This window comes from Squalius cephalus, assembly GCF_949319135.1.
Source record: "Squalius cephalus genome assembly, chromosome: 12".
In the NCBI taxonomy this organism is placed as follows: Eukaryota; Metazoa; Chordata; class Actinopteri; order Cypriniformes; family Leuciscidae; genus Squalius; species Squalius cephalus.
This window is the reverse complement of record NC_137133.1, coordinates 5186232-5212894: the sequence shown is the minus strand read 5'-3', so window position 1 is coordinate 5212894 and position 26663 is coordinate 5186232. Positions and strand designations below refer to the sequence as shown.

General features: G+C 36.7%; 2 protein-coding genes across 3 annotated transcripts; one reads left to right on the top strand and one right to left on the bottom strand.

Moving 5' to 3' along the window:
- Positions 1-312: 312 nt before the first annotated feature.
- pdia6 (protein disulfide isomerase family A, member 6) lies at positions 313-8023 on the top strand. The gene is made up of 13 exons (XM_079888881.1): positions 313-1392; positions 1940-2084; positions 2377-2434; positions 3232-3358; positions 3457-3563; positions 3646-3776; positions 3963-4077; positions 4493-4633; positions 4904-4988; positions 5848-5920; positions 6078-6236; positions 6388-6484; positions 6573-8023. Exons 1-13 carry the CDS (start codon positions 1377-1379, stop codon positions 6639-6641), a joined length of 1323 nt encoding a protein of 440 aa, XP_079745007.1. The 5' UTR covers positions 313-1376; the 3' UTR covers positions 6642-8023.
- A 1859-nt stretch (positions 8024-9882) lies between these two features.
- hpcal1 (hippocalcin-like 1) lies at positions 9883-26171 on the bottom strand. 2 transcript variants are annotated; one of them, XM_079888882.1, is made up of 6 exons: positions 25823-26171; positions 25153-25230; positions 21903-22278; positions 15657-16069; positions 10651-10756; positions 9883-10285 (listed from the first exon to the last, which is right to left on the bottom strand). In XM_079888882.1, exons 4-6 carry the CDS (start codon positions 16032-16034, stop codon positions 10188-10190), a joined length of 582 nt encoding a protein of 193 aa, XP_079745008.1. In that variant the 5' UTR covers positions 16035-16069; positions 21903-22278; positions 25153-25230; positions 25823-26171; the 3' UTR covers positions 9883-10187. The 2 variants fall into 2 exon arrangements, with proteins under 2 accessions (XP_079745008.1, XP_079745009.1); XM_079888883.1 differs by lacking the exons at positions 21903-22278; positions 25153-25230; positions 25823-26171 and adding an exon at positions 22666-22675.
- Between the last annotated feature and the right edge of the window lie 492 nt (positions 26172-26663).

Below are 26663 nucleotides of genomic sequence, written 5' to 3'. Positions count from 1 at the left end.
TGTGTGAGATAGTTTAAAACCCTGTTCTCTTTCACACAGTCGTCCAACTACTAGCCTGTCGTGGCTGTTGAGTCCAATACGGGTGACCTGCATAATGGGTTGGCGGCAGTATAAGTTGGCCACAGTGGTGACTCTGCTCAGCATAACCGGGCTGATCTTTTTGGGCCTTCTGTTCTTTTCTCTGCCTTCAGCTTTCATCCAGAAGATTTTCAACATCTCAGGATAAGCTGATCAATCACCTGCTTTCAGCACAATATGCACAACACAGATTTATTTATAAATGCATGACATAATATAAATTTTCTTTTTTTTGTATGTATGTAGTATGTATGTATAGAGGCTTTTTATGGGTGTTTTTTCAACTATGAGCCTTTTGCCGCTGTGGACTATTAAAAACTTTAATATAGTTAATTTGTCTTATTACGATGTTTAACAGTGTCTATGCATGCAGTATCTGAAATATTGTCATTTTAGTCTAATTTCTGAAAGTCATGAACATTTCCACGGTCCACCACATCTCAACTTTAATAACATTCTGTGGTAAAAGTGATGCTAATGACATTTTAATGGAATACAGTGGTTGATCTTTGCTAAGGCTCATTTCATAGCTGACATTTTGTGTATTATAAATATAATTTGTGTTAAATTTTACACAATTAAAGCTTGATAGGAAATGTTGTACAAAAAGGGACATTCTGCACAATCAATACTAACCTAATGGTTTATTTACTTCAGATGGCTTATATTGTCAAGGCATGGGTTTAAATATGTAAATAAAACGTTGAAATTTGCTAGTTTTAATAAATCTACTCCAGGGGTATTAAAAGTGCCTTTAGTTGAAGAACACCCTCATATATCTTTATACTCTATTTTGTGTTAAGATGTTTCTTAAAGTAACTTAATAACTATTGTGTAAACTTTATAATATTATGGCTCAAATTAAAATCATTCTTTGAGCATGCGTCTTGTTTGTATATATTTTATTATTAAATCCTAATTACCAGAAGTATTTGTCTTTATCTTACATTAAAATGTGTCAAGGGGGTGTAATGGACGATAAAATAGCAACGTTTTGTCAATATTACTTGATGTGTTAAAATACATAGATCCTTAACTTTTGTACATTTCATTTAACAATTTTGCCACCTCATAGCCACCGTACCTCTCCCAAGATGCAGAACTACACGTCGAGCTCCTATTGGCTAAGGTCGTCTCCGGGTGGAGGCCCGCCAATCAGCGCGGGCCACGGTACGACTGTGCTGTGTTGTTACGCCGCTGGTTGGAGACCTGTCGTGTGATTCAGTGAATGAGGTGGAGAGAGAGTTCACACTGAAGAAGCCTTGAACAAGATAATTGACTAGGCACAAAGAACAACCATGCGAGCGCTACTGGGTGAGTTATAATGACATAAAGGCGTGAATTCAGCTGTAGAGAAGCGCGTTTTATTGACTCAAAATCGTTTGCAAGCAAACGGAGATGCAGAGAGCCTAAACTGTAGAACTAGTTTGGACGTTAATATGACAAAAGAAGAGACAACTCTCTAAAGTTGAACCAACTGAAGTGTGTTTTATGAAGCTTTTGTTTACATTAAATACATACGTGTAAGTGTGTAGCACCGTATAGTACATTATAGCTAGTTTAGAGTGTGTAATGGTGTATTAGGCCTATACATTACAGCAAATTCATCTTCATATTGCAGAAGACCAATTGGAGAATAATAATTAAATGTGCAGTTTCTTCATATTGAGATTTTACAATAATCTGTTGTATGTGCCTAGAGTCTGGTAGTAGAATGTCCTGGTTGTTATGATTATGAACCATATGCAGTGTTTCATGCTGTGGATCTTGTTTTTACAACAAAAAAATGTAGCATTTTTCTTGTTTTCTTTTTAATAGAGCTGTTGAAATGACTTGATGCTCTTCTTTATCTTCTTCTCAGGTGTGTTGGCGTGTTCTCTGACTGTACTCTCTGTCCACGGTCTCTACTCTGCCGGGGATGATGTGGTTGAACTCAACCCCTCCAACTTCAACAGGGAAGTCATGCAGAGTGACAGTCTCTGGCTGGTCGAGTTTTATGCCCCCTGGTAAGTTGTAAGAGTGTGGTGGAACCCGGATATGTGTCACTCATAGAGATCTCTAGGTCTTTAGTTACAGATCAGGGTACTGTCTGGAACCCAATCTGTTGCTTTCTTGTATATAATTGAAAGTATGAGTCATTGCTACTTTAATGAGATGTAAAGCAATGCAAATGAAGTGCCGCCTTAGTTTGCATATGTTGCATAATACAGTCATGAGCAGCGTTATTACACCTGTGTAGCTATATGTTTCATGATGATGTTTATGTTTTTTTTATTTATTATTTTGTATTTTTTAAAGGTGTGGTCACTGCAAGAGCTTGGCCCCTGAATGGAAAAAAGCAGCCGCAGCTCTAAAGGTAAATTTGAAATTACATAATAATTAATTATGCTTACAATCTAGAACTGGGGCTTATTCAGAACCGGTTCAATTTACTGGCACAGAATGGTTTGTTAAACTTCAGCATTCTTCCAAAATGTAGTATTCAAATGTTTGGGGTCAGTAAGTTTACTTTTTTTTTTTTTTTTTAAAGAAATTAATACTTTTATTTTGCAAGGATGCTTTAAATTGTTCAAATGTGAAAGTAAAGACATTTATAATGTTACTGAATATTTCTATTTCTTTTTCTTTCGTTTCGTTATTTTAAACTTTCCATTCATCAAAGAATCCTGAAAATAGTTTCTACAGAAATTAAGCAGCACTGTTTTCAGCATTGATGACAATAATAATAATAATAATAATAATAATAATAATAATAATAATAATGTTTCTTGAGTACCAAATTAAGATATGGAAATAAATTAAATTTTTACATATTACTGTTTTTTTTTTTTTTAAATCAAATAAATGCAGTCTTGTTAGCATAAGAGACTTTCAAAAGTCCTACTAACCCCAAACCTTTGAATGTTGGTGTATAGTATATAGTATTTAGGTTTAATTATTTTTTAATAAAAGGACTTTGTTGTTAATAAGGAACCATACTTGTTTAATGGAACATGAATCATTAAAATCATTATGATTCCCATCACTTATTTTTGTATCTAAAAATTCAGAAATAACAAGCAGCATGTCTCACCACAGTTATTAACTGGATAAATCTAAAAGTGAAAATGCATTATAAAAAAGATCATTGATAGCATTTGTGTGTTGGTACAGGGCATTGTGAAGGTGGGTGCTGTGGACGCAGACCAACACAACTCCTTGGGAGGCCAGTATGGAGTCCGAGGCTTCCCAACTATCAAGATCTTTGGAGCCAATAAAAACAAACCAGAGGATTACCAAGGTTCAGTACTGCATTTTCATCAAACATCTTGGCATGCATGTAAAGAAAATGTTTTCTGGCCATATGAAAGCATGTTGTTAATTCTCTCTCTGTCCTAGGTGGCCGAGGCAGTCAGGCCATTGTAGACGCAGCTCTGAATGCTGTTCGCTCCCTGGTCAAAGACAGGCTTGGTGGAAAGACTGGAGGCTCAGACTACAGCAGACAGGTATTGAAGCTCAGCATGAAGAATCTGTTGTTAAATTATGTTTTCCTTCCATTGATTGACTCCTCTGTGATGTTGTGATCAGAGTGGAGGTGGTGCTGGCAATAAGAAGGATGTTGTGGAGCTGACCGATGATAACTTTGACCGTACCGTGCTGGACAGTGACGATATCTGGTTGGTGGAGTTCTTCGCCCCCTGGTGTGGACACTGCAAAAAGTACGTGTCTCTCATACATCATAAGACCTGTCTGTCTGTCATTCTCCTGAAATCGTACCTGACATGCTGTGCCATGCATTATTGAAGCGCTGAATCAATGTTCAATTATTTACAAGCATTCTAAGCCGCAATGAAATTCCTCTGCCGGCTGAGCTTTCCCGTGTTGACTTTCTTTAATGTTTCCAGTCTTGAGCCGGAATGGACGGCAGCCGCCACAGAAGTCAAAGAGAAGACGAAGGGTAAAGTGAAACTGGGTGCTGTGGATGCTACCGTTCACCAGGGCTTGGCAAGCCGATATGGGGTACTTATTTGATGTCTTTTAATATAAACTATTCGGTTGCACTTTATTTTACAGTATGTGTACTTGCCTAAGAAAGTACTGGTTAATATAAGGTAACTACATGGGCTATGTTCAGTTTAGTACCTAGTTATTACCCAGTTACTGTAATAGCTATAATAATTACATAGTATGTGCATGCAGATGGTCCGTAAAATAAAGTGCTACCAGCAATTCTTATATTGTCTCTAATTTATTTTCACATCCCAGTTATGTCATCAAAAAATATTCATTCATTTTGGACAATGAACATGTTTGTTAGCTCATTTTTGTTGAATGTCTGTTGCTTGTGGCTTTTTTTTTTTTTTTTGAGAGCCATTTTTTCTCCACAGGTCATTGGGTTCATTAACGGTGTCTTTTCTGCTGTCTTTATTGGTAGATTCGAGGATTCCCCACCATCAAGATCTTTCGTAAAGGAGAGGAGCCAGAGGACTTTCAGGGGGGACGTACCCGATCTGACATCGTTTCTAGTGCCATGGACCTCTTCTCTGATAACATCCCTCCCCCAGAGCTTCAAGAGGTGAGTGTTTTCTCTTCTATTTTTAAGCATGTTATAGAATATGGTGTAACTAATGTGTATTATTTTTACATGCACTCACTAGAGGATTAGGATTAGGGTTTGGTTAAAGTAGTTGCATGCAATTATTCATAATTCATAGGTCTTACTATAGTAACTATTTTACTGTGTGCTTGTTACATGTAAAGTGTGACCATTTATTTTGACAAACATTTTGTAAAGAAATAATAGGTGTAGTTTGGATTATATTCATGTGGTTTTTATTTCCTTTAGATTGTGAATGAAGACGTTTTGAAGAAGACCTGTGAGGACTATCAGCTGTGTATGATAGCTGTGTTGCCTCACATTCTCGACACAGGTACGATACAACATCAACCTAAAACACACATCAAGTGATTTCATCAAAACTATTGTTTTTTAGAAGAAAAATTTGAAAATGACAAGCCTCTTAAACCGTGACGGTCACTAGGGATGCACAATATATTAGTTACAGGTTATTGGATACATTTTTTATTTTTTTTCTTATTGACTGATTTTTTTTTTTTTTTTTTTTGGATCATTTCCTCTATTTTTACATTTGCTGTCATCTAACGTTCACTTGGTTAACAAGATAGACTAATTTAATAACTGTTAAATGTATTCTTTATACCTCAAAACAATTTTTTTTCATACTGAAATTATAATGGTGGATGCTTCAATTCACTTGTTGCATATTAACTTTTCTTTTCACAAAAATAGTATAGAATTAAAATATAATTGTTATAATATATCTGTGTATATATATATGTATGTACATACAGCACATGTGCATGTAATTTTTTTTGCAAGTGTCATTTAGAAGTGATCACTTAATTTTCAGCTTACTGTGTAAGGCGCATATGTTAGGAACATGATTGATGGTTAATATACAGTGATATTTTAGTATTATATACTATTACAGTTTTAGTTAAAAAAATTTTTACTGAAGTTTTAGTAATTTTGTCTTCTTTTTTTTTTAAATTAGGTTTCTATGGTTAATTAAAAAAAAAATTATTCCATTTTTAGTCATTTTAGTACTTCAACTTGTTTTGTCAGTTAGTTGCCAAGGCAATGTTTCTAATTTTCATTTAAGTTTATAATCTAATTATTTTATTTCAATTAAGCACCAATTTGTCATAGTTTTAGTAAGCAATAATACGCAACAACAACAGTTATTTTGATTTTCTCTCTGCTCGCAGGTGCATCTGGAAGAAACTCTTACATGGAAGTGATGAAGACGATGGCAGAGAAATACAAGAAGAAGATGTGGGGGTCAGTATTTTCAGCATCATCTAGAGTACAAGTTGAGATCATCCTGCCCAAAAATAACACCAGCACATGTCGCTGCTTGTGTGCCAGAGACGAGACTTTAGGGAATAGAGAGCGGGATGCAGTCATACACATCACTCTCTTTCCTCTCTCTACACAGTTGGTTGTGGACTGAAGCAGGGGCGCAGATGGAGCTGGAGGCCTCTCTCGGGATCGGTGGATTCGGCTATCCCGCCATGGCAGCCATTAATGCTCGCAAGATGAAGTTCGCTCTGCTTAAAGGCTCATTCAGTGAAACGGGCATCCACGAATTCCTCAGGTAACAGAAGGCTGGAGTTTATGTTACAAGGAAACAAGTTACGTCACAGAGACTGTTAGCATACAGTAAATTTAAGGTGTTGTTTATAATGGCCCTTCTAACTGTCTGCCTGTTTTATGTCGTTAAACTATTAATGTCTTTATTTATGCAGGGAACTTTCTGTTGGCCGTGGCTCCACTGCTACGGTGGGAGGCGGAGCTTTGCCTAAGATCAACACTGTGGAGCCTTGGGACGGGAAAGATGGAGTGGTGAGTAGAGAGAACAGTGTGAGGGTGGATGGATGGATGGATGTCATCCTTTCCTGTTTTCAACCCCCTTTTTTTGGCCTTTCCTCAGTTGCCCATGGAGGATGACATTGACCTGAGCGACGTGGATCTGGACGATCTGGAGAAGGATGAGTTATGAGCCTGGTCTAAACCACTCTAGATCTCTGAGACCCAAATGATGCCCATGTCTTCTCTCCCATGGATGAGGGGATGCTAGGGACATGAACTTCCTTAAGACTCTTGAAAACATACAAATAAAGCAAATGGTTGTGCAGCTTTTTAAAAGAAAACACCCCCGTTAGTTTAAAAATGAGGCTTTTCAGTGTGTACATCATGATTGAGCCATGCTCTGCCTCAAGTTCCTTCTTCACATTTTGATTTTGTGACTGATTGGATCTTTCAATCAGCTTGATGAAGCAGAATGTGACTGATTATCAATCACTTGTTTCCAGTAAGCAGACGTCACACAGAGGCTCTTCATAGAACACTTTCTAATATGTTTCATTGACAAGATTTAATCAGATGGCACTGGTCTTTCTGGTAATGAGATGAACCAGTGGTTATTTATATCTGCCTTTCTATGATTTCAGCAGCTCATTACACTGGAGTTACAAGAAGCTTAACATGGTTTTCATTTTCACCCTTTATCCCTCTCATGTGATATTTTTCTTTTATTATTTGGTTATTTGTTTTAAAATTGTTACTGAAAAGAATGGCAGCCAACCTGTATCCCAGTTTGCCCATTTGTCCGTGTTTGACCAGGTGTAATGTGGGTGTTGTGTAGATTTTTCTTACACAGCTTTGTTTTGAAATAAATGTTTTTGTTATGAAAATAAAACAAAAATAATAAATCGAGTCGTTTTTATCATAGAAGCTATTCCGATAGACACCAGTGGCCAATGAATCAGTGGTTTATTGAGGATTCATGCAAACAAATACACTATTCAGTTGTAAAGATGCAACGTTCAGATTCTTCCTGATGCTTTGGCTCGACAAAAATATGTCTGGACATCCCAATCCCAGCTGCAGTATACAACCATCATCACAATTAACACTATACAAAATTAGAAATGACTCGTAAAGCTAATATATATATCTCCAGTACAAATATTAGTTTTGGCATTTCACTTCAACAATCATTTTACAGAGAAAAAAATACTAAGAGAGAATTAAAATACCACACATGCAAAAGAGCAAATTATGAGCATTATCCAATGTTTCCATTAGCAGAAACTTGAAGACATTTAGTTATTCTGTTACGTTCCATGAATCTACTTATACAACAGCATCTGTACTGTTCATGTTGACACTGGACTGGTAAAAGAAAAAACAGAAACTAACCACCGGTCTGCCATTCTATCTGTGCCATATGTCCAATCGGACAATAGCGTTTAAATATTAATGAGTAGCCTAAAGGCTGATGGTTGCTGTTTTTTTTGTGTGTGTGTGTGTTTTTTTAAGTTAAGGGCAGAAATGGTTGTGAAAAGTTTGTCTGTCTGCTTCTTAGAGCTGAAACCAAAACGGAGAAAAATAATTATGCATGAATAAATTGCAAATTTCTGACCCATTTATTCTAGTGTATTTATATTGATTTGAAATCTAAATGTTAAATTTGAAATCAAAATACACTGAAAGCTAAACCCCAGCAGCCAACAGTAGGCATTTCTTTACTGATCAAAAGTTTGGTTTCAGTAAGATGTTTTAAATGTTTTTGAAAGAAATCTCTCCTGCTCACCAAGGCTGCATTTATTTGATAAAAAATGCACTAAAACAGTAATACTATTAAATATGGTATACAATTTAAAAGAACTTTACTATTTTAATATATTTTAAAAATGTAATGTAATCCTGTGATGGCAAAGCTAAAGCTTTAGCAGGATTACACACTGCTTAATATTTTTGTGGAAACAATGGATACATTTTTCCGGATTCTTTGATGAAGAACACAATTTTTTTTTTTTTTTTTATAATGTAGAAAATGTAATGCATCCTTGCTGAATAAAAGTAATTTCCTTCCAAAAAAAAAAGACTTCTTGACCCAAAACTGTTGGCATGTTCTGTTACATACTAAAAGAAGCAACACTTTCCATTTAAAATAAAATGAACAAAGTCGATCATAATTGGCCGGACAGCTCCGAATGCACCTGATGCATAAAAGCCAACATCTAACCAAAATGGTGCTTTGGAGACACTTAATAGCTTGATTGAATGCAAAACAAATGAAATATTTACAAGCAGAAACTTCATGTTTTGGCTTAATAGCCATTCTGGAAATTTGGACGTGGTACTGACTACTCATTTACAGGTTGAGTGGAATGCAATTGAAAATATAAATATTTTTTAGTCATCATTTAAAGATATCATGAAGTAGCGACAATTCTGCAGCATCATTCTAGAGAGCATGTGATTTGACAAAAATCTGTGTAATGCAACCAATCATCAGGGGCCTCATTTATAAAATGTTGCGAAGAAACCGTCCTACATTTAATCTGATGATCATTTCTCAAATGTGCGTACGTGTGATTCAGAGAACAAACGTGCATACGCCTCTCTTCCAGAAATTTATAAATCGCAAATGAGCATGTCAACGTCCAAATCCTTTACTTGAGAATAGAGAGCGGCAAGAATTGCTTAGATTTCCAAATCCCTGCAATACTCCGACCCTCCTTCACAAGGAAAAGCGCGGATGTCTGTTCAGACCCTGACGTAGTGCTAAGAACTTTTCCACATCAAAGACCGTTTTTATAAATATGAACGTCTGTGTGGATTTTTGCATACGCATACCCTGGTAATCCAGAGTTCTCGCGAGAGCACAAGTTGAATTTGCTCAGCGAGTTACTCTGGTGTCGAGTAATGATGCTCATTAAATATGCCCCTCAATCTGAGCTGCACCAATCACATCAGGTTATCTGATATAGGCGGGGCAGAAGCGAGATGACGACAGCGCTGTGACGTCGAAGTCATTAGTAAACATTGCAAGATGGCTATGGATGAACACCAGTTGTTTGAAACGGCTTTGGCCGCTACAATGAACGAGTTAGACTTGGCTTTTTATCTAAAACAGGAACAGAAGACGCCACTCGAATCGTTCCTTTGCAAGAAGGACGTTTTTGCTGTTTTGCCGACCAGATATGGTAAGAGTCTAATCTACCAGTTAGCTCCGCTGATAGCATATGGGGTTTATTGTTGTGATTGGTCGTAGTGTTATCCAATTGCGTGCAATGAGATTTTCAAATGCATGCTTGGTGCCGCCCCTCGAGCTGGCCGATTTTCATTAGTCGACGCCAGACCATTAATCTTTTAGATTTAGGTCTGGATTTCCAGGCTAGCATACGCACACTCTAAGATCAAATCTGTGCGTGCGCACATTTTATAAACAAGGCCCTGAAGAATACGTTTTAAAATGTGAACATCTGCTAAAAGTGAATTTTGACAATTGATTTCAAGAGGTCCTTCACAATCCGACCCAGCCCAGACATTATGACGACTCAGCAATGCCAATCCAAACAGAATTACATCAAAATAAAAACAGGCTGGAATGATGAAAGAGGTAACCACCCATGAACAAGGAAACTTTTTAAGCAGGAAATGTATCACTGATAACGCCAGCCAACTCCCATTTTCTTAAATCTTCTTTTCAGTGTGCATGCGAGTGGCGCCTGTCAGCCGCTTTTAAGAGCTGAATTTATAACTGTTGAGAGGTGCTTTGGTCAGACTGCAGTAGTCTGACGATAGAGGGGTCGCTCTTGGCACCTTTGATGAATTCCTCCAGAGACAGTCTGCCTATAGATTTGAAAAAACAACAACAAAAGGGTTATTTTGTTCATTTCCAAGAGTAACATTTCAGTGGTGATCAAATATCCTTGAACTTAAATTAATCCTAATCATTTGTGGTTGTCATAGACACTGTGAAGAATGATTTGCCTTGGTTTCAAATTGGAAAGCAAAGTTGCATAAGAAACACTCAATTTGGGTTAGGAAAAAAAACGATTTGGCAATTGGGTAAGAAAAGTAAACTTTCAAGACAAATCTTGATTTAGATGTTTTTACTGTAAAACAAAGACAACAGTGCATATTTTGCGTGGTTCAACTTTAAGAGTCTATATAAATATTATCAGTGAGTGGGAGACGGATCTCAGGAGGCGTACCATCGTTGTCCGTGTCCATCTGTCGGAATATCTTATCTGTGCGTTTCTCGGGCGTTGACTCATCCTCGGGCATCTTCATCACAGATGACACCATTTTATAAATTGCCTGTTAAAATGAATGTAACCGTGTCAAAACATACGGTAGTTCACTGTCACATGCAAAGGTTTCAGTTTTCAGTAGCAACACGTTTATCTTTATAATGCTACAACTGACAGTCAAAAGTTGCATAACGCAACTGTCACTGTCACAGCTTCAATCAACACTTCATATCAGTGTAATCAATGCAAATGATCATGAGACTGTTTCTCTGGCAGATGCATTTAATGTCACTTTCAGACATTGTTTTATAGCATGTCCTCTGATGCAGGTGTAAAAGAGCCATCTATGTTATTAACATTGAGAGTCAACAGTCCCTTTGAAGTAGCGAACAAAGCCTTTGTGTTTGGTCACCATTTGTGGCAAGACCATATGGCCTGTGGAACACTTGATTGAGGAGATCTGTTTATTCAGGAGGTCTGTATCACCAAACATTAGACTGAGCTAATATTGATATGGAACATGCTGCTCTAAAAACTATGGAAGCCCGTTTCCGCTATAGTTGAGTAAAAAATATAATTCTGTAAGTCATAATAATGAGAAACTTTCTCATAATTATGACTTAGTATCTCATCATATTAAGAAAGTTTCTCGTAATAATGAGAAACTTTCTCATAATTGTGACTTTAAGGTACAATATGTAAGAATTTTGTAATAAAATATCCAAAAATCACTTGCACAGTGTGATATATTTCCTGCAGTTGTGTACTTACAATATCCCAAAGATTTTTAATTTCTGAGAAATTCCAATTTTAAATAACGTCCCTGTTCACTTGTCGCCTGACAATGACGTAATATCCGCTTTTTCCCTGGTTTCCGCTTGTACTGCCATAGTAACCATGGCGACAGACGTGGACATCTCGTGCGGTTGTTGTTTCATTCAAACATTATGGACCATGGCAAGCAGACTTTGGGACAAAAGGAGAACTAAAACGAGGATCAATATCAGCGTGGTGTTTTCGAGATGCCGAAAGCTTCACGTCCGCAACTAACTTCGACTCGACAGAGACGCGCAAATGTACATAAAACTAATCAATGTTATATAGCTCAACATGATGAAATGTTAGAATTAGGGCTGTCAAAAGATTAATTGCGATTAATCGCATCCAAAATAAAAGTTTGTGTTTACATAATATATGTGTGTGTACTGTGTATAATTATTTTGTATATATAAATACACACACATGCATGTATATATTTAAGAAATATTTGCATACATATACTGTATATATATTTATATAGTTTATATTATATATAAATATATTTTTTTTATATATATATAAATAACACATTTTTCTTAAATATATACATGCATGTGTGTGTATTTATATATACAAATTTAATTAAAGCTGCAAGCAGCGATGAAAAGGGCCCTCGCACCCCTGCCACCGCCACCCGGCACCTTTAGGAAAGGCCTTAAGATTACACTCACCAAATTTGAAGAGGATCAGATCAAAACTGTAGGAGTTTGTTAAAGTACAACATCAGGAAATGGCAAAAACTGCCCAAAATCTGACAGGAAGTTCAAAATAACTGACTTCCTGTTGTGTTTAGGGCTATGCTCCAAGAGACTTTTTTGTAGGTATTGGGTCTTTACATGTGTGTACCAAATTTCATACCTGTACGTGAAACGTCGAGCCGGGGCAAAATGTAGGGGCAATAAGTAAGCCATTTTGCCCCACCCAATTTTTAAAACCACATCACACGTAAATTGTCACCACTTCTGAAGCGTGTGCAAAGTTTCATGATTTTTCGAGCACGTTTTGTATTTGCCACACTTCCTGCTACCAGCAGGTGGTGCTATTGCTATAATCATAATGAGCATTGGCATGTGTTCAGGACAGGACTCTTATCAAACATGTGAAGTTTGTGGCAGATTGAAAATTGTATGCCTGAGTTACTGCAGGCTGTCTGTGGTTGCCTAGCAACATCAGAACTGCAAGCAACATTAATATTGAACTTATCTGATCATGCATATATCACCAAAAGGCCGAAATTGGGTGAACTAGTGCAAAAAATGCCCGTGCAAAATCAGTTTTTGTGTGTGTTTTTAGTAATTGTTGGTTTGGTGTGTGCTTATTGTTACAATTACACAGCAAAAGTTCAGTGACATTTTTATTTGTGCATGGTAAAAAGCACACAGTGAACTCCGAGAAAACGCTATGCTTGAGCAAACAGTTTGTGAATAGGCAACTACAAATGATGCCCGTGAAAGAGACTGTGAACGCATTGAATAGGATATGTTTAGTTGGTGAATAGCATAGGCTACTATTACACAGTAGCGACAACGTTAAGCGCACCAGAATGAAATATAATATTCAGAAGTAAACACTAACAGCATAGCTGACTTACAGATTCAGTTTACATCCACAAATGAATAAGCACCTCGATTCAGGGAGCAGTGCAAAGTGCCCGTGCAAAATCAGTTTTTGTGAGCTGATCGCCGTCAAAAAAGTTCAGGAGATATTTCTTGCGATGGCAATATGATCAAAAATAACTTTATATTGATTCAATGGATTAATAGCATTTAAAAAAAAAAAAAAAGTCATGAATTTATTGCATTTTTGGGAAAAAATAATCCGTTTTTATAATAAATCTTAAAAAATTCAAATCCAGATTTTGATTTTCAATGTTGTTATAACCTAAAGATGCTATGTGAAAGTTTGAAACAGAAAATAGTGGTTTTCACACATTTAGTGGTTATCTCACATTCGAGAGATATGCGAATAACACACAGACAGACAGACGGACGTTTCTGTAATTTATAGATAGATGGATTTATCACGTTCGGGAACCAAACTATAATATTCAGAAGTAAACAGTGTAGCTGACTGAGTGTTTATGTCAGAATGTTTATTTTTAAACCACAGCCTTCTTGGGGCTTCTTTGACCGATACAACTCTCTAATGTCAGAATGTTTATTTTTAAACCACAACCTTCTAAAAATGATATATTTAACGATATCTTTTGCATTTCTCATCCAAACAATGTCAAACTTGGCACTGCACTTACTCGTGCCCGTGGCAAGACACCTGTCGAGTTTGAAATCAATCGGACTAACGGTTCGAGAGATATGCGAGGAACAGACACACACACACACAGACAGACAGACAGACAGACGTTCCTGTAATTTATAGATAGATGTTTGTCAGGCCGCCGAGGGCACACCCTTCGACGAAAACTCTAGATCTTCGCAATTTAACGTCACAAAGGCCTTAAGATTACACTCACCAAATTTGAAGAGTATCAGATCAAATCTGTAGGAGGAGTTCGTTAAAGTACAACATCAGGAAATTACGAAAAATGCCCAAAATCCAGGAGGAAGTTCAAAATAGCTCACTTCCTGTTGTGTTTAGGGCTATGCTCCAAGAGACTTTTCTGTAGGTATTGGGTCATTACATGTATGTACCAAATTTCATACCTGTACGTGAAACCAGGAGCCGGGGCAAAATGTGGGGGCAATAATTTACCGAATTTGCCCCCCACAATTCTGAAAACCATATCACACGTAAATTTTCACCACTTCTGAAGCGTGTGCAAAGTTTCATGAGTTTTCGAGCATGTTTAGGCCCTCTAAAAAGCGATTCACTTTGGAGAAGAAGAATAATAATAAACGGAGCAAAAACAATAGGGTCCTCTCACCATCGGTGCTCGGGCCCTAATTATACACAGTACACACACATATATTATTAAAAACAAACTTTTATTTTGGATGCGATTAATCGCGATTAATCTTTTGACAGCCCTAGTTAGAATATGATCAGTATGTTATTCTAATGTTGATCTAGCTTACTGCTAGTCTCATACAGACAAACTAACACATAGAATAACGTTATAACTTTCAACACACTCAAATGCTGTTTAGTGTGATAGTGTAGACCAAGTGAAACAGCGCTGCATTACCTCACAAGTTTAGTTCGTCTAATAAACTGACCTGTGTGAGTATTAATTCAGCACTTGCGGGTAGTTCGGTAGAATGAAATGTCCTCATTGCTTTATATCCGCGGGACTCGCGTGTGGCGCTGATATCTGTCTCTCATTAGCAATCACGCCCTGCTTCATACCACAGTCATGTTAAAAACATCAAAGTATTCACTCATCATAAACATTATTAGATCCTTCGGCATGACGGATAATTCCATAATTCCGCTTATGCGTCATCAACCTACGCCTTTGTTTTGCCATTGAGAAGTAATTCGCTTTTGTCCCAAAGTAAGAGGTTAGCAACCCCTAGCGGTGAAAAAAATTAGATATTGTAGCTTTAACATCTCATAATAAGACGGACGTTGCGCTTGCGTCTTTTGCAGCGTCTCACGCACGACACGGCATTCTAAAAACGCGGCGACATGTTTGCTGTGATGCATTTACACGGCTTTGACCAGCGGATGTCGCTAGCATGGCACTCCCTTCTGCTCCACTGCTTTGCGCATGCGTAGAAGTGCGAGAAAATAAGTAATTATTACGAGAAAGTTTCTCATTATTATGAGATGTTAAGTCATTACGAGAAAGTTTCTCATTATTACGAGAAAGTTTCTCATTATTATGAGATGTTAAGTCATTATTACGAGAAAGTTTCTCATTATTATGAGATGTTAAGTCATTATTATGAGAAACTTTCTCAATATAATGAGATACTAAGTCATTATTTTGAGAAACGTTCTCAATATGATGAGATACTAAGTCATTATTTTGAGAAACTTTCTCAATATAATGAGATACTAAGTCATTATTTTGAGAAACTTTCTCAATATAATGAGATACTAAGTCATAATTATGAAAAACTTTCTAATTATTATGACTTAAAGAATCTTTTTTTTTTTTTTACTCAATGGTGGCGGAAACGGGCTTCCATAAAAAACAATGGCTGGCCAGATAAAATATAGAAATGCAAATGAAACCAAAAGCTCACCTGTACGATCTCCAGCATTTCAGCCCGGCTGATATATCCGTTGCCGTCCAGATCGTACATGCTAAAGGCCCAGCGGAGCTTCTGCTCCAGGCCTCCGCGCGAGGTCACGCTCAGGGCGATTATGAACTCCCGGAAGTCGATTGTGGCGTCGCCGTTGGTGTCGAAGGTGCGGAAGACGTGCTCCGCGAACTTCGAAGCGTCACCGTAGGGAAAGAAATTGGCGTAGATCTTCTTGAATTCCTCTACCGTTAGATGGCCAGACGGACAGTCCTTCAGGAAGCCGCGGTACCACTCCTGCAGCTCGTGGTCTGTGAACTCCGTGTTCTCCCGCAGGTCGTTGAGGACCTCAGGTCGCAACTTGCTGTTCTGTTTACCCATGATGAAACTCTAGTGCAGACGACTCTTGCTGCTCCCTGTCAGCACAAACACAATGAAATAAAGTAGCTTCTTAGATATTTTTAAACCTACGCAAGCCACAATAAAGAGATTCACATTTCCTCTGCCAGATGTATGTTTCAGAATAATGGAAAACGTGTTAGCCTTCCAAATTGAAGGAGTGGATCCTGGTATCCATGGAAATCATTTAATACCTTGTTAAGGTGAGAATTGATTGACTCCTCCACAGTGGGGTAAAGCGGGGAGGGCACTGAGCAGAATTGAGGGAGGCTCATATGAGGGCATAACTGCCACCAGACCACCTTAGCAACAATCAAGAGGCCGTGGGTTACCAGGGAGATGAGGAAGATATTTTATTTTTTTGCATGTGTGTGGGTAATTTGGAACGGTTGGTGTCTCTCTTACTGTACATGAGCCTGTGCTTGCGGCGTTAAGAGGGGGCAGAGTGTGAGGCACTGCTCGTTCTATTTAAACAAATCATATAAAGACCATATAAACGGTGAGGTGGCAGGGAGTGAAATTTAACGATAGGTTATATAAGCGACATAGCCATATGCACTCACTTCTATCCTCTCTTTCTACTACAGCCTCTTCCTCTATTCTATAAGTACTTTTTACTTGAGGGTTAAATTACATGACATTTTATAAAAAGTTTTTCAAAACCATTGGAAACCAACATGAATACAAAAAGTGAATTTCTTGTGTTTTAAACTAGCCTGGGTTTCTCCATTCTGCCTTGCGCGCAGCGCGATTTTCTTCACGCTGCTAGGCAGCCTGGACACCATGGACCAGATTTTCCCCTCAAAAAGGGAACCAATCACAGAACGGGGAGGGAGCAGCAAGACGATGACGACGTCTATGCGACACACCAGAGCAGTTTGTTTATATCTATGGATCCAACATGGCATCAGACGCAAAGTTACCTTTCGATGCAGCCTTAGATAGTGTTCTAAGTAGTTTAGAACGCAAGTTTATTTCGTCTTCTTCCTCGTCGAATTTCTGTCGCTCTACATACGTCATCTGGTATAATTGAAACGATTGGCTATGAGCTACGTGCAGGCGCATTTGATAGACATTCGTAGCGCCCAATAAACGGCTCTGGGCATTCGTAAACCACGCCTCAAATACGAGAAAATGAACATGTGGTTCCCAGACCACATCTCAATGAGAAGAGGTCTGACGTTAGCCAGACTAGTTTTAAACTAGATTTTTAAAAGATCTGCTACTGTCATAGGTCATAAGACACAAGTCAGACCTGAGAAGACCATAAACGTGCATATTTCTGTTTGGAAAAATAACTCTTCATGCAGGCATCTTACTTTCCAGGGATTCACAGAGCAACACTGTGATGGATAGTTTTTTCGGCTAAATAAATAAAAACTCATGAATAACTGAGATGGTATGACCTAAAAACCTTTCATTTTCAAAGATACAGTAAATTTATATGTATATCTGCTCAATTTATTACAGTTAAAGCTACACTTTCTCAAGGAGGTACTAATCTACCATTTGACCTAATAGAAATACATTTCATAGGTACTTTTTTTTTTTGATTGATTGATTGATTATGTTTATTTCATTCATGGATATTTTCCAACAAAACTTACTTCATCATCCTCATATATATAATTTATAAAACCATGATGAAAAGGAGGCAGGGTGAAGAATATCTTATATTTCCTGCCCCCTCACTTTTAGACTTGGTTCTCTAGATATGTCCACCTCTTCAGAAAATGGCTTTGCTCCGTTTGCTAAGTTTGTCGAGGCCATCATAAGGGTGGCTCCTCCCTTGGCTGGAGTCACATGGGTGAAGCTACTGGGCTGGCAGCACGCAGGCAGACAGACATAAACATGGGCGTAGCTTGCTTCTCCCTCCCTCTTTTTCCTCAGACACTCACCAAGCCACAAGAAACCCAGAACTTTCCGTTCTGAAGGAAAAAATGTAAGCTCATGCTGCTGTCAAATGGAAAAAAATCTGAAGGGTCCCTACAGGCCCTGATCCAGCAGAAATAACAACATCACAGGGGGCACATATATAGAGCGGAGACTCACAAATTCATTCTCTGTGAAGAGGAACCAAAATGAAAGACATGATGAGAGGAGTGAGGAGTTGAACACAGCCCTAATTTCCAAAACGCTTGAAAATCCCCTTGCAAAAAAATTGAATCAGAACAGAGAAAAGTGAGACACATCTCCTCGGATGGAGAGCAGATGGTCTATCACTGTATGCTCCAGTACCTCAAGATTCACAAGCATCCTCTGCCACTCCAGTCACAAACCATAATGCTTTACAGGTGGTTTCACAACTGGTGTCTGTCTGTCTATAAACCATACAAGTCAAAGGAAACTGGAAAACATATCCACCTCATTTTTCACTTAAGAGTGTGCGTGGCTATTTGTAAATTGAATGTTCCAGTGTCATCCTCTTATAGTTATTTATAGCTGTACTGCAAAATTGTATTTCTTAACATATTATTTTAATGTATTGTCTTAATTCTAAACACACTGGTTTGTAGTGCAAATAGTTTTACCGTTTACTGCACTTTGTTATACTCTTCACGTTATTTCCCTATAGCGGCCAATGAATTGGAAGTCTCACACATTCACAGAAAACAGCTTACTTCCACACTGAACTTCCGCATTGTTAACACTGGAAATATTGAGCTCATGTTTCTTGTGGGGATAGTTCAGCCAAAAATTAAAATTCTGACATCATTCAAATACTTTCATGTTGTTCTAAACCTGTATGACTTAATTTCACCAAATGAGAATTTACTGGTCATTTTCCATTCAATTACAAAGAACTGGAACTGAATCCTTAAACTATCATAAAAGCAGTTTATATGTTTTGTATGGAAGTCTTCTGAAGTCTATGATAGCTTTGTGAGAGGAATAGACTGACATTTAATGTTTTCACTTCACTTGCTGATAGTCTTAGCATACAGGACCAGTCAGTTGAGTGGAACTTGAGAACTGGATCAGACTGATTCATTCTGAATGGTTTCGTGAACCGAATAAACTGATTCACTGAAAAGATCAACAACTCAAAAGAACACTTTGTTCACGAACCTGAACATGAACACAGTAAGCGAACCCTTACAGTAAATTGAATCTGTCTCTCACACAAAGCCATTGCATGACTTCAGAAAATGCATTAGTCATATGAACCACTTTTATGATACTTTTTTATAGGGCGCCAGAGTCCTTTTTAAAGTTAGAACGCTCTAGTCACCATTCATTGTTCTGCATGGAAAGAAATTACCAGTACATTCTTCAGCACAAGTTTTCCACAGAGGAAGGAAAGTTATACAGGATTGGAACGCCAGAGTGATATGATGACAACAATTTCATTTTTGGGTTAACTATCCCTTTAAGGGTGAAAATAGGTTTGGAAATATCATTCATTTTATGTAAAAAAAGCCAAAATGTGCAGTTCAGCCAAGCTTGTGAGTATTTCAATATGTTATTTAATTTACTAAAGCTGTCTGTCCAAAAGAATAGCCTACATGTGCATTTGTTAGTTTAACATATTTTCTCAGTTTATCCTAAATGCCAGTTTCGTTGCACTTTCTTCCCACTGAATGTTTAACCCTTGCCCGTTCTCTCTCTGCCACGTCTCTAAAGGGAATACTCTGTCACACTAAGTCCCAGTTCTTATATTGCATCTAATGACTAAACATTCCTTGATGATTTCTCCACACAAGCCCTAGTTTCCAATTTCACTCCCAGTAGTCTTGGTTGCACAAACTCATCTTGTTACCCTCCCTCGTCTCAATAAACTAGCCCCCATTACAACACTGCCACTCTGGCACACGTGAATGTTGTGTCTCGCCACCAGATTCCACACACACACTCACATGACATGTATTTTTTTTCGCAGACCAGTGTGAAAAGCAATCCAGTGCAACTATTGCCCTTAATTCATTTCCAGATAACAGCTTTCATTACACCCCATTCAAATCAAACAAAGATATGTGCCAGGTTGCCATGTGCACGGATCAAATAGCCAGAAATAAATGTAACCTGGAAAGTGTGGGAGTGGGACATATTTTGTACACATCAGTGCAATTGAGCATGCAGTTGTACAGTATTCATCTTTGACCCATCATGCATAAAACATCAGCTCAATTAACTGTGTGTGTGTGTGTGTGTGTGTGTGTGTGTGTGTGTGTGTGTGTGTGTGTGTGTGTGTGTGTGTGTGTGTGTGTGTGTGTGTCTCATTAAGCCTTCTATTCCCCAATGTGGCCTAACTTAAATGCACCCTGACAGGTGTCAAAAGATCAGTAGAACAGAAAACCCAGTTTTTCTGCTGCTCCGGCGGACCGTAAAATTACAGGAAAACAAACAATACACTTCTACCCTTGTCTGAGAATTCAGGGTATTTTTCCCCGAAATAGCTTGTCGCTAAATTTAATAATGCCAAGAGGTCATCCAATACATTTCCCATCATCATAAGCGGGAAATGAATTTCTCCGAAACAATTCTGATATTTAGCAGAACCAGACCAGAACTAGGGATGGAAATAGAAATGTAATGTTGACAATGGTTCCGGGTTTATTCAGACACTGATAGCAGGTTGGCAGATATGCCACTGAGATGATTGCAAGGCATCATGGAGCGACTTGATTGGAAAAGTGGGGAATCAACCTCTTACTCCTGCTGTGAAGATCATGCTGTGACCCAGAAGGTGATCATAACAGAGGGGAAATTAAAGAACACAAATGACAACTGAATTGGAAGAATAACTTATTGCTATTAGACCATCTACAGACTGGCACTGAAAAGAAGATGCACTGCAAATATTAATATAACATAAGAGAACTATCATAAGCAGTGTAACTGTAATTATACATTACACCCAGTTTTATAATAGTATAGTAAATATAGTCACATATATTGAGTAGGGGTGTAACGATACCCTCATGTCACGATTCGATACATATCACAATACTGAACTCACGATACGATATCATTGCGATACTCCAAGACATATGATAAAAGGTTAACAAAAAATGTACTGTTTATTAAACTGATAAATTTGATATTACATTGTGTGTATAAATGAATATTCTTGGACTTGGTGCTGGAAACCCAAAGCACAGGACAATAGAGACACCAGAATAAAAATATTCATGATTCTGAAGCTGAAAATACAGAGTTATTTTAGACGAATATGTTTCTCTGTCACTCACTAGATACATTTAAAATAATGTAGGCCACTTTTTTACACAGATATTCCCCTATTGCATTATTATACATTATATTCAACAGTATATATAATATTTGAATGTAAGTACTGACACTAAAACTCTGAAAACTTACATTTTTTCTCACATAGTAATTTTTTTTGGGGGGGGTTAACTATTCACGATACATATTGTTGCATTTTTGTATTGCGATATATTGTGACACGATATATTGTTACACCCCTAATATTGAGTCATTTTACTGTGTGGATAATCGATGAATCTAGTAATATAACGCATCAAATTAAATGCAAAGGGTCAAATAGAGTCCCTTGGCATCATAAGGTCAGCTTTCCTGGGCATTAAAACCATCCCATGCTTACATGCATGGATTTTTATGGTGACCTGGACATGAACTAAAAAAAAATAAATAAAAAAAAATGTTTCTAGAATCTAGAAAAACGAAACAACCACACGTGTCATCGTGAAAACCAACGTAGACTGCTAGACATGAAAGCAGTATTTAGTCTGAAATGCATTAGTTTTAGTGCCATAAAGAGTGTATTAATTCCCATGGACCGCTATCATGCAAATAATGGGTTCCAAAAAGCGGCATATGTTGAAAAAATACATTAGAAAATGTTTAAAAAAGACAACAACTTACCTCCTAAAAAACGACAGAGCTGATATGTTCTCCAATTTGTCGGTTGTAGCCTTAGTCCGTCTGAAGGAGTGTCCTCACAAAACTTTCAACATTTTCGCTATGAAAAAAACTCACAGAAGCTTGTAAACAAAAAAATTAAATAAGGTATTGAGAACAGGTCACAGGTCAATCTTGTACTCTAAAAGTTGGAATGTTGTTTTAATAAAAGAGAATCGAAAAAGTTATAACTTGCAGAATATTCTACAGACTCCATAACATCTCAAAGGCGCACTTGAAACCTCATCATTGAGCGAGAGACTTGACACCACACACAGAGAGCTCTGCTCCGCTGTCAATGGACGAGTCCACCACTAGACTGTAGGGGGGACTCGTTTATCTGAGAATGGAATGTCAGTATTATCTTTGAGAACGATCACATTATAAACTCATGTTTCATGATGTTGGAATCCATGCGATTTGATTGATGACTATTTTTTTTGTGTGCAAAATAATAATTTCTGAGCACCCACAACGTTGTTGTGAGGGTATAACACCCATGCTACTCTTTGGACGAATCCGTACACTCCGAAGTAGAGCAGATTGCAATAATGAACAGTTATTGGTCGCTAGCGGAAAATAAAGCGCGTACTGGATACATTTGTTTTTTACTGGATACTAACTTTACTTTTGACAACATAAGCATCATTTATATTGCCTACAACAGTGGATCCAATAGACAAATGTTGGCTTTTAACCAATTTATACCTTAAACTTATCAACTTACCATTTTATCGACTCCCATCAACTAAAATGTAAAGTTTCTGAGCCAGCTGTTAGACAAATGTGTGTGAACCTGACCTTACAGTAGGCCTATACTGTACAAGAGAGATATGTAAAGACATTATCAAACACAGACGGTTGGGCAACTATGATAAGGCTATCTAATCAAATAGACCACAAATAAAAGCCCTTTTGTGATGTTTTGGATGGGTGAATTTGTCAGTGATTTTATAGAAATGTTATGACAGCATTTATTATTATTACTTTTTATTTATTTATTTATTTATTTTTTACTATAATAATAATGCATTTTCTATATTCATGTTATAATTTGAACCATTTCGGACTGTCGTGTTGGTATATTGTGTTGTAAATGGCAATTGTACCAATATATATATATATATATATATATATATATATATATATATATATATATATATATATATATATATATAAGCCTCATTTATGTAGGCTACAACAGTAGATATAGGGAAATGTTGGCCATAACCAATTTATACCTTAAACTTGTCAGTGCATTTTATTGACTTCCATCAGCTAAAATGTAAATAGAGCATAGAAAGGTCATTAAATAATTATCATAGCCTTTATTTATATATTATAATATACATTTCCTGCAGTCCCCAGCAAAGCCAGATTAATCAAACTGATACATCGAGCTGATACATTTCACATAGCCTATAGGCTATATTGTGGCAGCTTTTTAAGTCCAATCAATGCAAATTATACCTTGGTTCCTAATGACAGTCGTAAATTTACAGTCAAACCCAAAATTATTCAGACACCAGATATCATTTTTGATATTTGTTTATGGGTGCAAAATTTAAGCATTGCTTGGTAATTGGTTGACCTAAGTTGGAATGATCTAATTGTGTACTTAAATTTAACAGCTGACTGCTATTCAACCTAATTTATTTGTGACAATCTAACAGAAGGGTGGCCAAAACCATTGAAATATCAACTGATTTGATTACTGAGTTCTTTTTATTACCATTTTCTAAACTATAGCGAATAAACTTTGATAATGTGAAGAATGTTGAAGGTGTCTGAATAAATTTTGGTTTGACAACATAACATCACCCAAAATAAACATGAATTTGTATTGTATTATTCAGTTATGATGTCTTAAATGATTCTTGAAAGAGACATAGCTCAAATTGACCATTTAAATCAGATTCTCCCGCTTCCTAAATAATTTTTATAATTTACACAATGATAGCATTCATTGGTTTGAGATGAAAAACTCTGATGGAAATATGTTTGGCATCTCCACCAGGAGGCAGCAGATGTTGCCTTGTGATTTCTCATGTAACCCAAATCAGTGTATGTACAGATTGTCACATTTCAGTGTACAGATATACTGCTGGACAAATATTACTCTGTTTCAAGTAAAAGTAGTAAAGACCGATTTTTACTTAAGTAAAAGTACAGAAGTACTAATTTTTAAATGTACTTAAGTATCAAAAGTAAATGTCAATGCATTGTTTTATTATTGTTGCATTTTTGTATGTGATACAGTACCTTATTCCTCTGAATGAATTTATGCCTGCCTATACCCTCATATCTATAATATGTATTTCTAGAACACAGTTCCAGTAGTGGGATTGAATGTGAGATTGAATAAGTGCACTCAATAAATGATTTTGCCAAGTAAGACATGTTCCTAGATCAACATATTTTATTGATCCTGGAATAACATTCCTGTCCCAAAATGTAGTCCTTACCCTATCCCTACCCCTAAACCTAACCCCACCCATAACATTTCCCTAAAATCAGAGGGAAATGATATGTGAATAAGACTGATCCAAGCACCTCACCCTGGTTCTAAGCCTAAACTTGACATAAACTGTAAACTTGTCCCTCAAATCTGATTGGTTGATTGGAAAGTTGTTCCAGGATCAACAAAGATGTTGATCCAGGAACATGTGGTACTTGGTGAAATCACCCTATAAGCTAGTGTGCTCCAAAACAATGACCGGGCTCTGACGTCAATCTGAAAATATCCACTTCTAAAATTCATGTTGTGATTTCAAAATGTTATGCAATGTGATCCACATTTCATCAGTAAATGCTTGTTGACATACACAGACCCTTTAATCTCTTTAACTTTTTTTTATTATTATTTAAAAAACAAATTAGAGACCCATCACACCAAAGCAGAAAAACACTCATGATCTCTGATCTATGATTGCGTAAATGACCTTTGCTCTTGTTACAGAAATAACAAGGAATTGTTATTGCATGAATCAGCTATGAGTCTACACTATCAAAACTTATTTTATGTTGTTATAATATTTTTATTTTTTATTTAATTTTTTTAAATAAACAAATTTTTAGATTTCTCAACTGTATGGACCCCAGACTGAAAATCTAGGCTACCTCCATCATGTTTACAAATGATTATTGAGATTGAGAGACCATGATAACACTGAGTTGAAAAACAAACAGTTAATATTGACTGATATAAATGTACCTCGGACACTGAGGGGCAATGGTCTTCATGGTCACTCCATGGAAGCGTGCTGATTTCTCTAGAAATAGGTATTTTCTGCTAAAAAACGGTTTTGAAATATACACAACAAAATCAAATCTACAAATTGTTTTATAATAAATGAATACACAACATAGTAAGCTATTTTTTATTTTTAGATATATTATTATCATCAGAGTCATAATATGCACATAATTTAGCATTTTTTTGACAATTTGGATTTTTTTTTTTTATGTATCAATGAAATCTACATTTCAAAAGAATAAAAATAAACTAATAGGCCAATTCTTCATGCGTCAGCCTGAAAATCATACTACTCAATGTTCTACATCTTAAAGTACAGATTTCAGATTGTTTCATTTTAGGATCTAATATGAAGTTTAAATACTGAACAAACAGCAGGGTGGGTTTGAGATGATCCATTTTTGTCTGTCCTATTAGATCAGTGCTGCCAATTTCCACCAATCAAATTGCAAGGAAATGTCCCCTCTCTCAGATATATACAGATTTTCAGGACAACTTCAGCATTATTTATACAAGAATTATTTTATATAAGAAAAGTTAGATTTAAATTATTTAGTCAAATATACAATGTTGTTCAAAATAATTCAAATTAAAATGCATATCAGAGATGGCTTGTGCCACTACTTACCTTTGAATGTTGAAAAAAAAAATCACAAAAATATACCCAATAAATTGCTTCTTTTTAAAAAAAAAATAACAAGTCAAGTTAAATCACCTGCTGTCTTCATAATATCGTGCAAATGAAATGCATGAATCTGCTGTGAATCCTGCATCTAGACAAGTGGGTGAAGTATCTATTGCACAGCATGTCCACCATCTTAATCAATTCCCACTCCCATTAAATAAGGTCTAATAGAAGGCCCAGAGCTTATCAGTTTTGAAGTTACCAAAGTATCTAACAAATGCAACTGAAAGTCCATGAGTCTACAAAAATATATTACATTTCATTTAAAGGACTATGATTACAGTTCATGACTAACAGGACACAACTATCATGGAGGACTTTAAGCACAAAAACGAAGAAGATCTATGGCATTATCTACTCGAAAAAGTGCAACTTGCCTCCTAAGACAAAAGATAAGCTCATCAATGCAGGAACGAAGGTTGGATCCAACTCAAATGTCCCGGTCAAAGTTCACGCAGGATGTGAATAAACAAATGTGTTTGCCAAAAAATGAATGTATATGCTATCAAACAATGGAGTCAAGGAGTGTTTGAGCCACATACACGTCTGTTTGTGAATGACTAAATATGAAAAATATTCGTTTAACTAAAATTATTCTGTTAAAGCTCCTTTGAATAGGTTTTCATGATTCATTATTTTACGCTTGCCATTTCAGATTAGTATAATCATATTTACATTACACCAGAATGATTATTTGCCTGTTTAATATATGTGAGCGTATGCTGCCATTATTGCACAATGCATTCCAGAACTGTTCGTGCTCAAACACTTATCAGAAACCTGC

Excerpts from the sequence above, each read along its gene's own strand:
- hpcal1 (XM_079888882.1), bottom strand. The coding sequence starts at position 16,034 with ATGGGTAAACAGAACAGCAAGTTGCGACCTGAGGTCCTCAACGACCTG. Across the intron at positions 10,757-15,656 it reads AAATGCTGGAGATCGTACAG|GCAATTTATAAAATGGTGTC; the intron begins GTGAGCTTTTGG and ends TCATTTTAACAG. Across the intron at positions 10,286-10,650 it reads GATGGACACGGACAACGATG|GCAGACTGTCTCTGGAGGAA; the intron begins GTACGCCTCCTG and ends TCAAATCTATAG.
- pdia6 (XM_079888881.1), top strand. Across the intron at positions 3,359-3,456 it reads CAAACCAGAGGATTACCAAG|GTGGCCGAGGCAGTCAGGCC; the intron begins GTTCAGTACTGC and ends TCTCTGTCCTAG. Across the intron at positions 4,634-4,903 it reads CTCCCCCAGAGCTTCAAGAG|ATTGTGAATGAAGACGTTTT; the intron begins GTGAGTGTTTTC and ends TATTTCCTTTAG.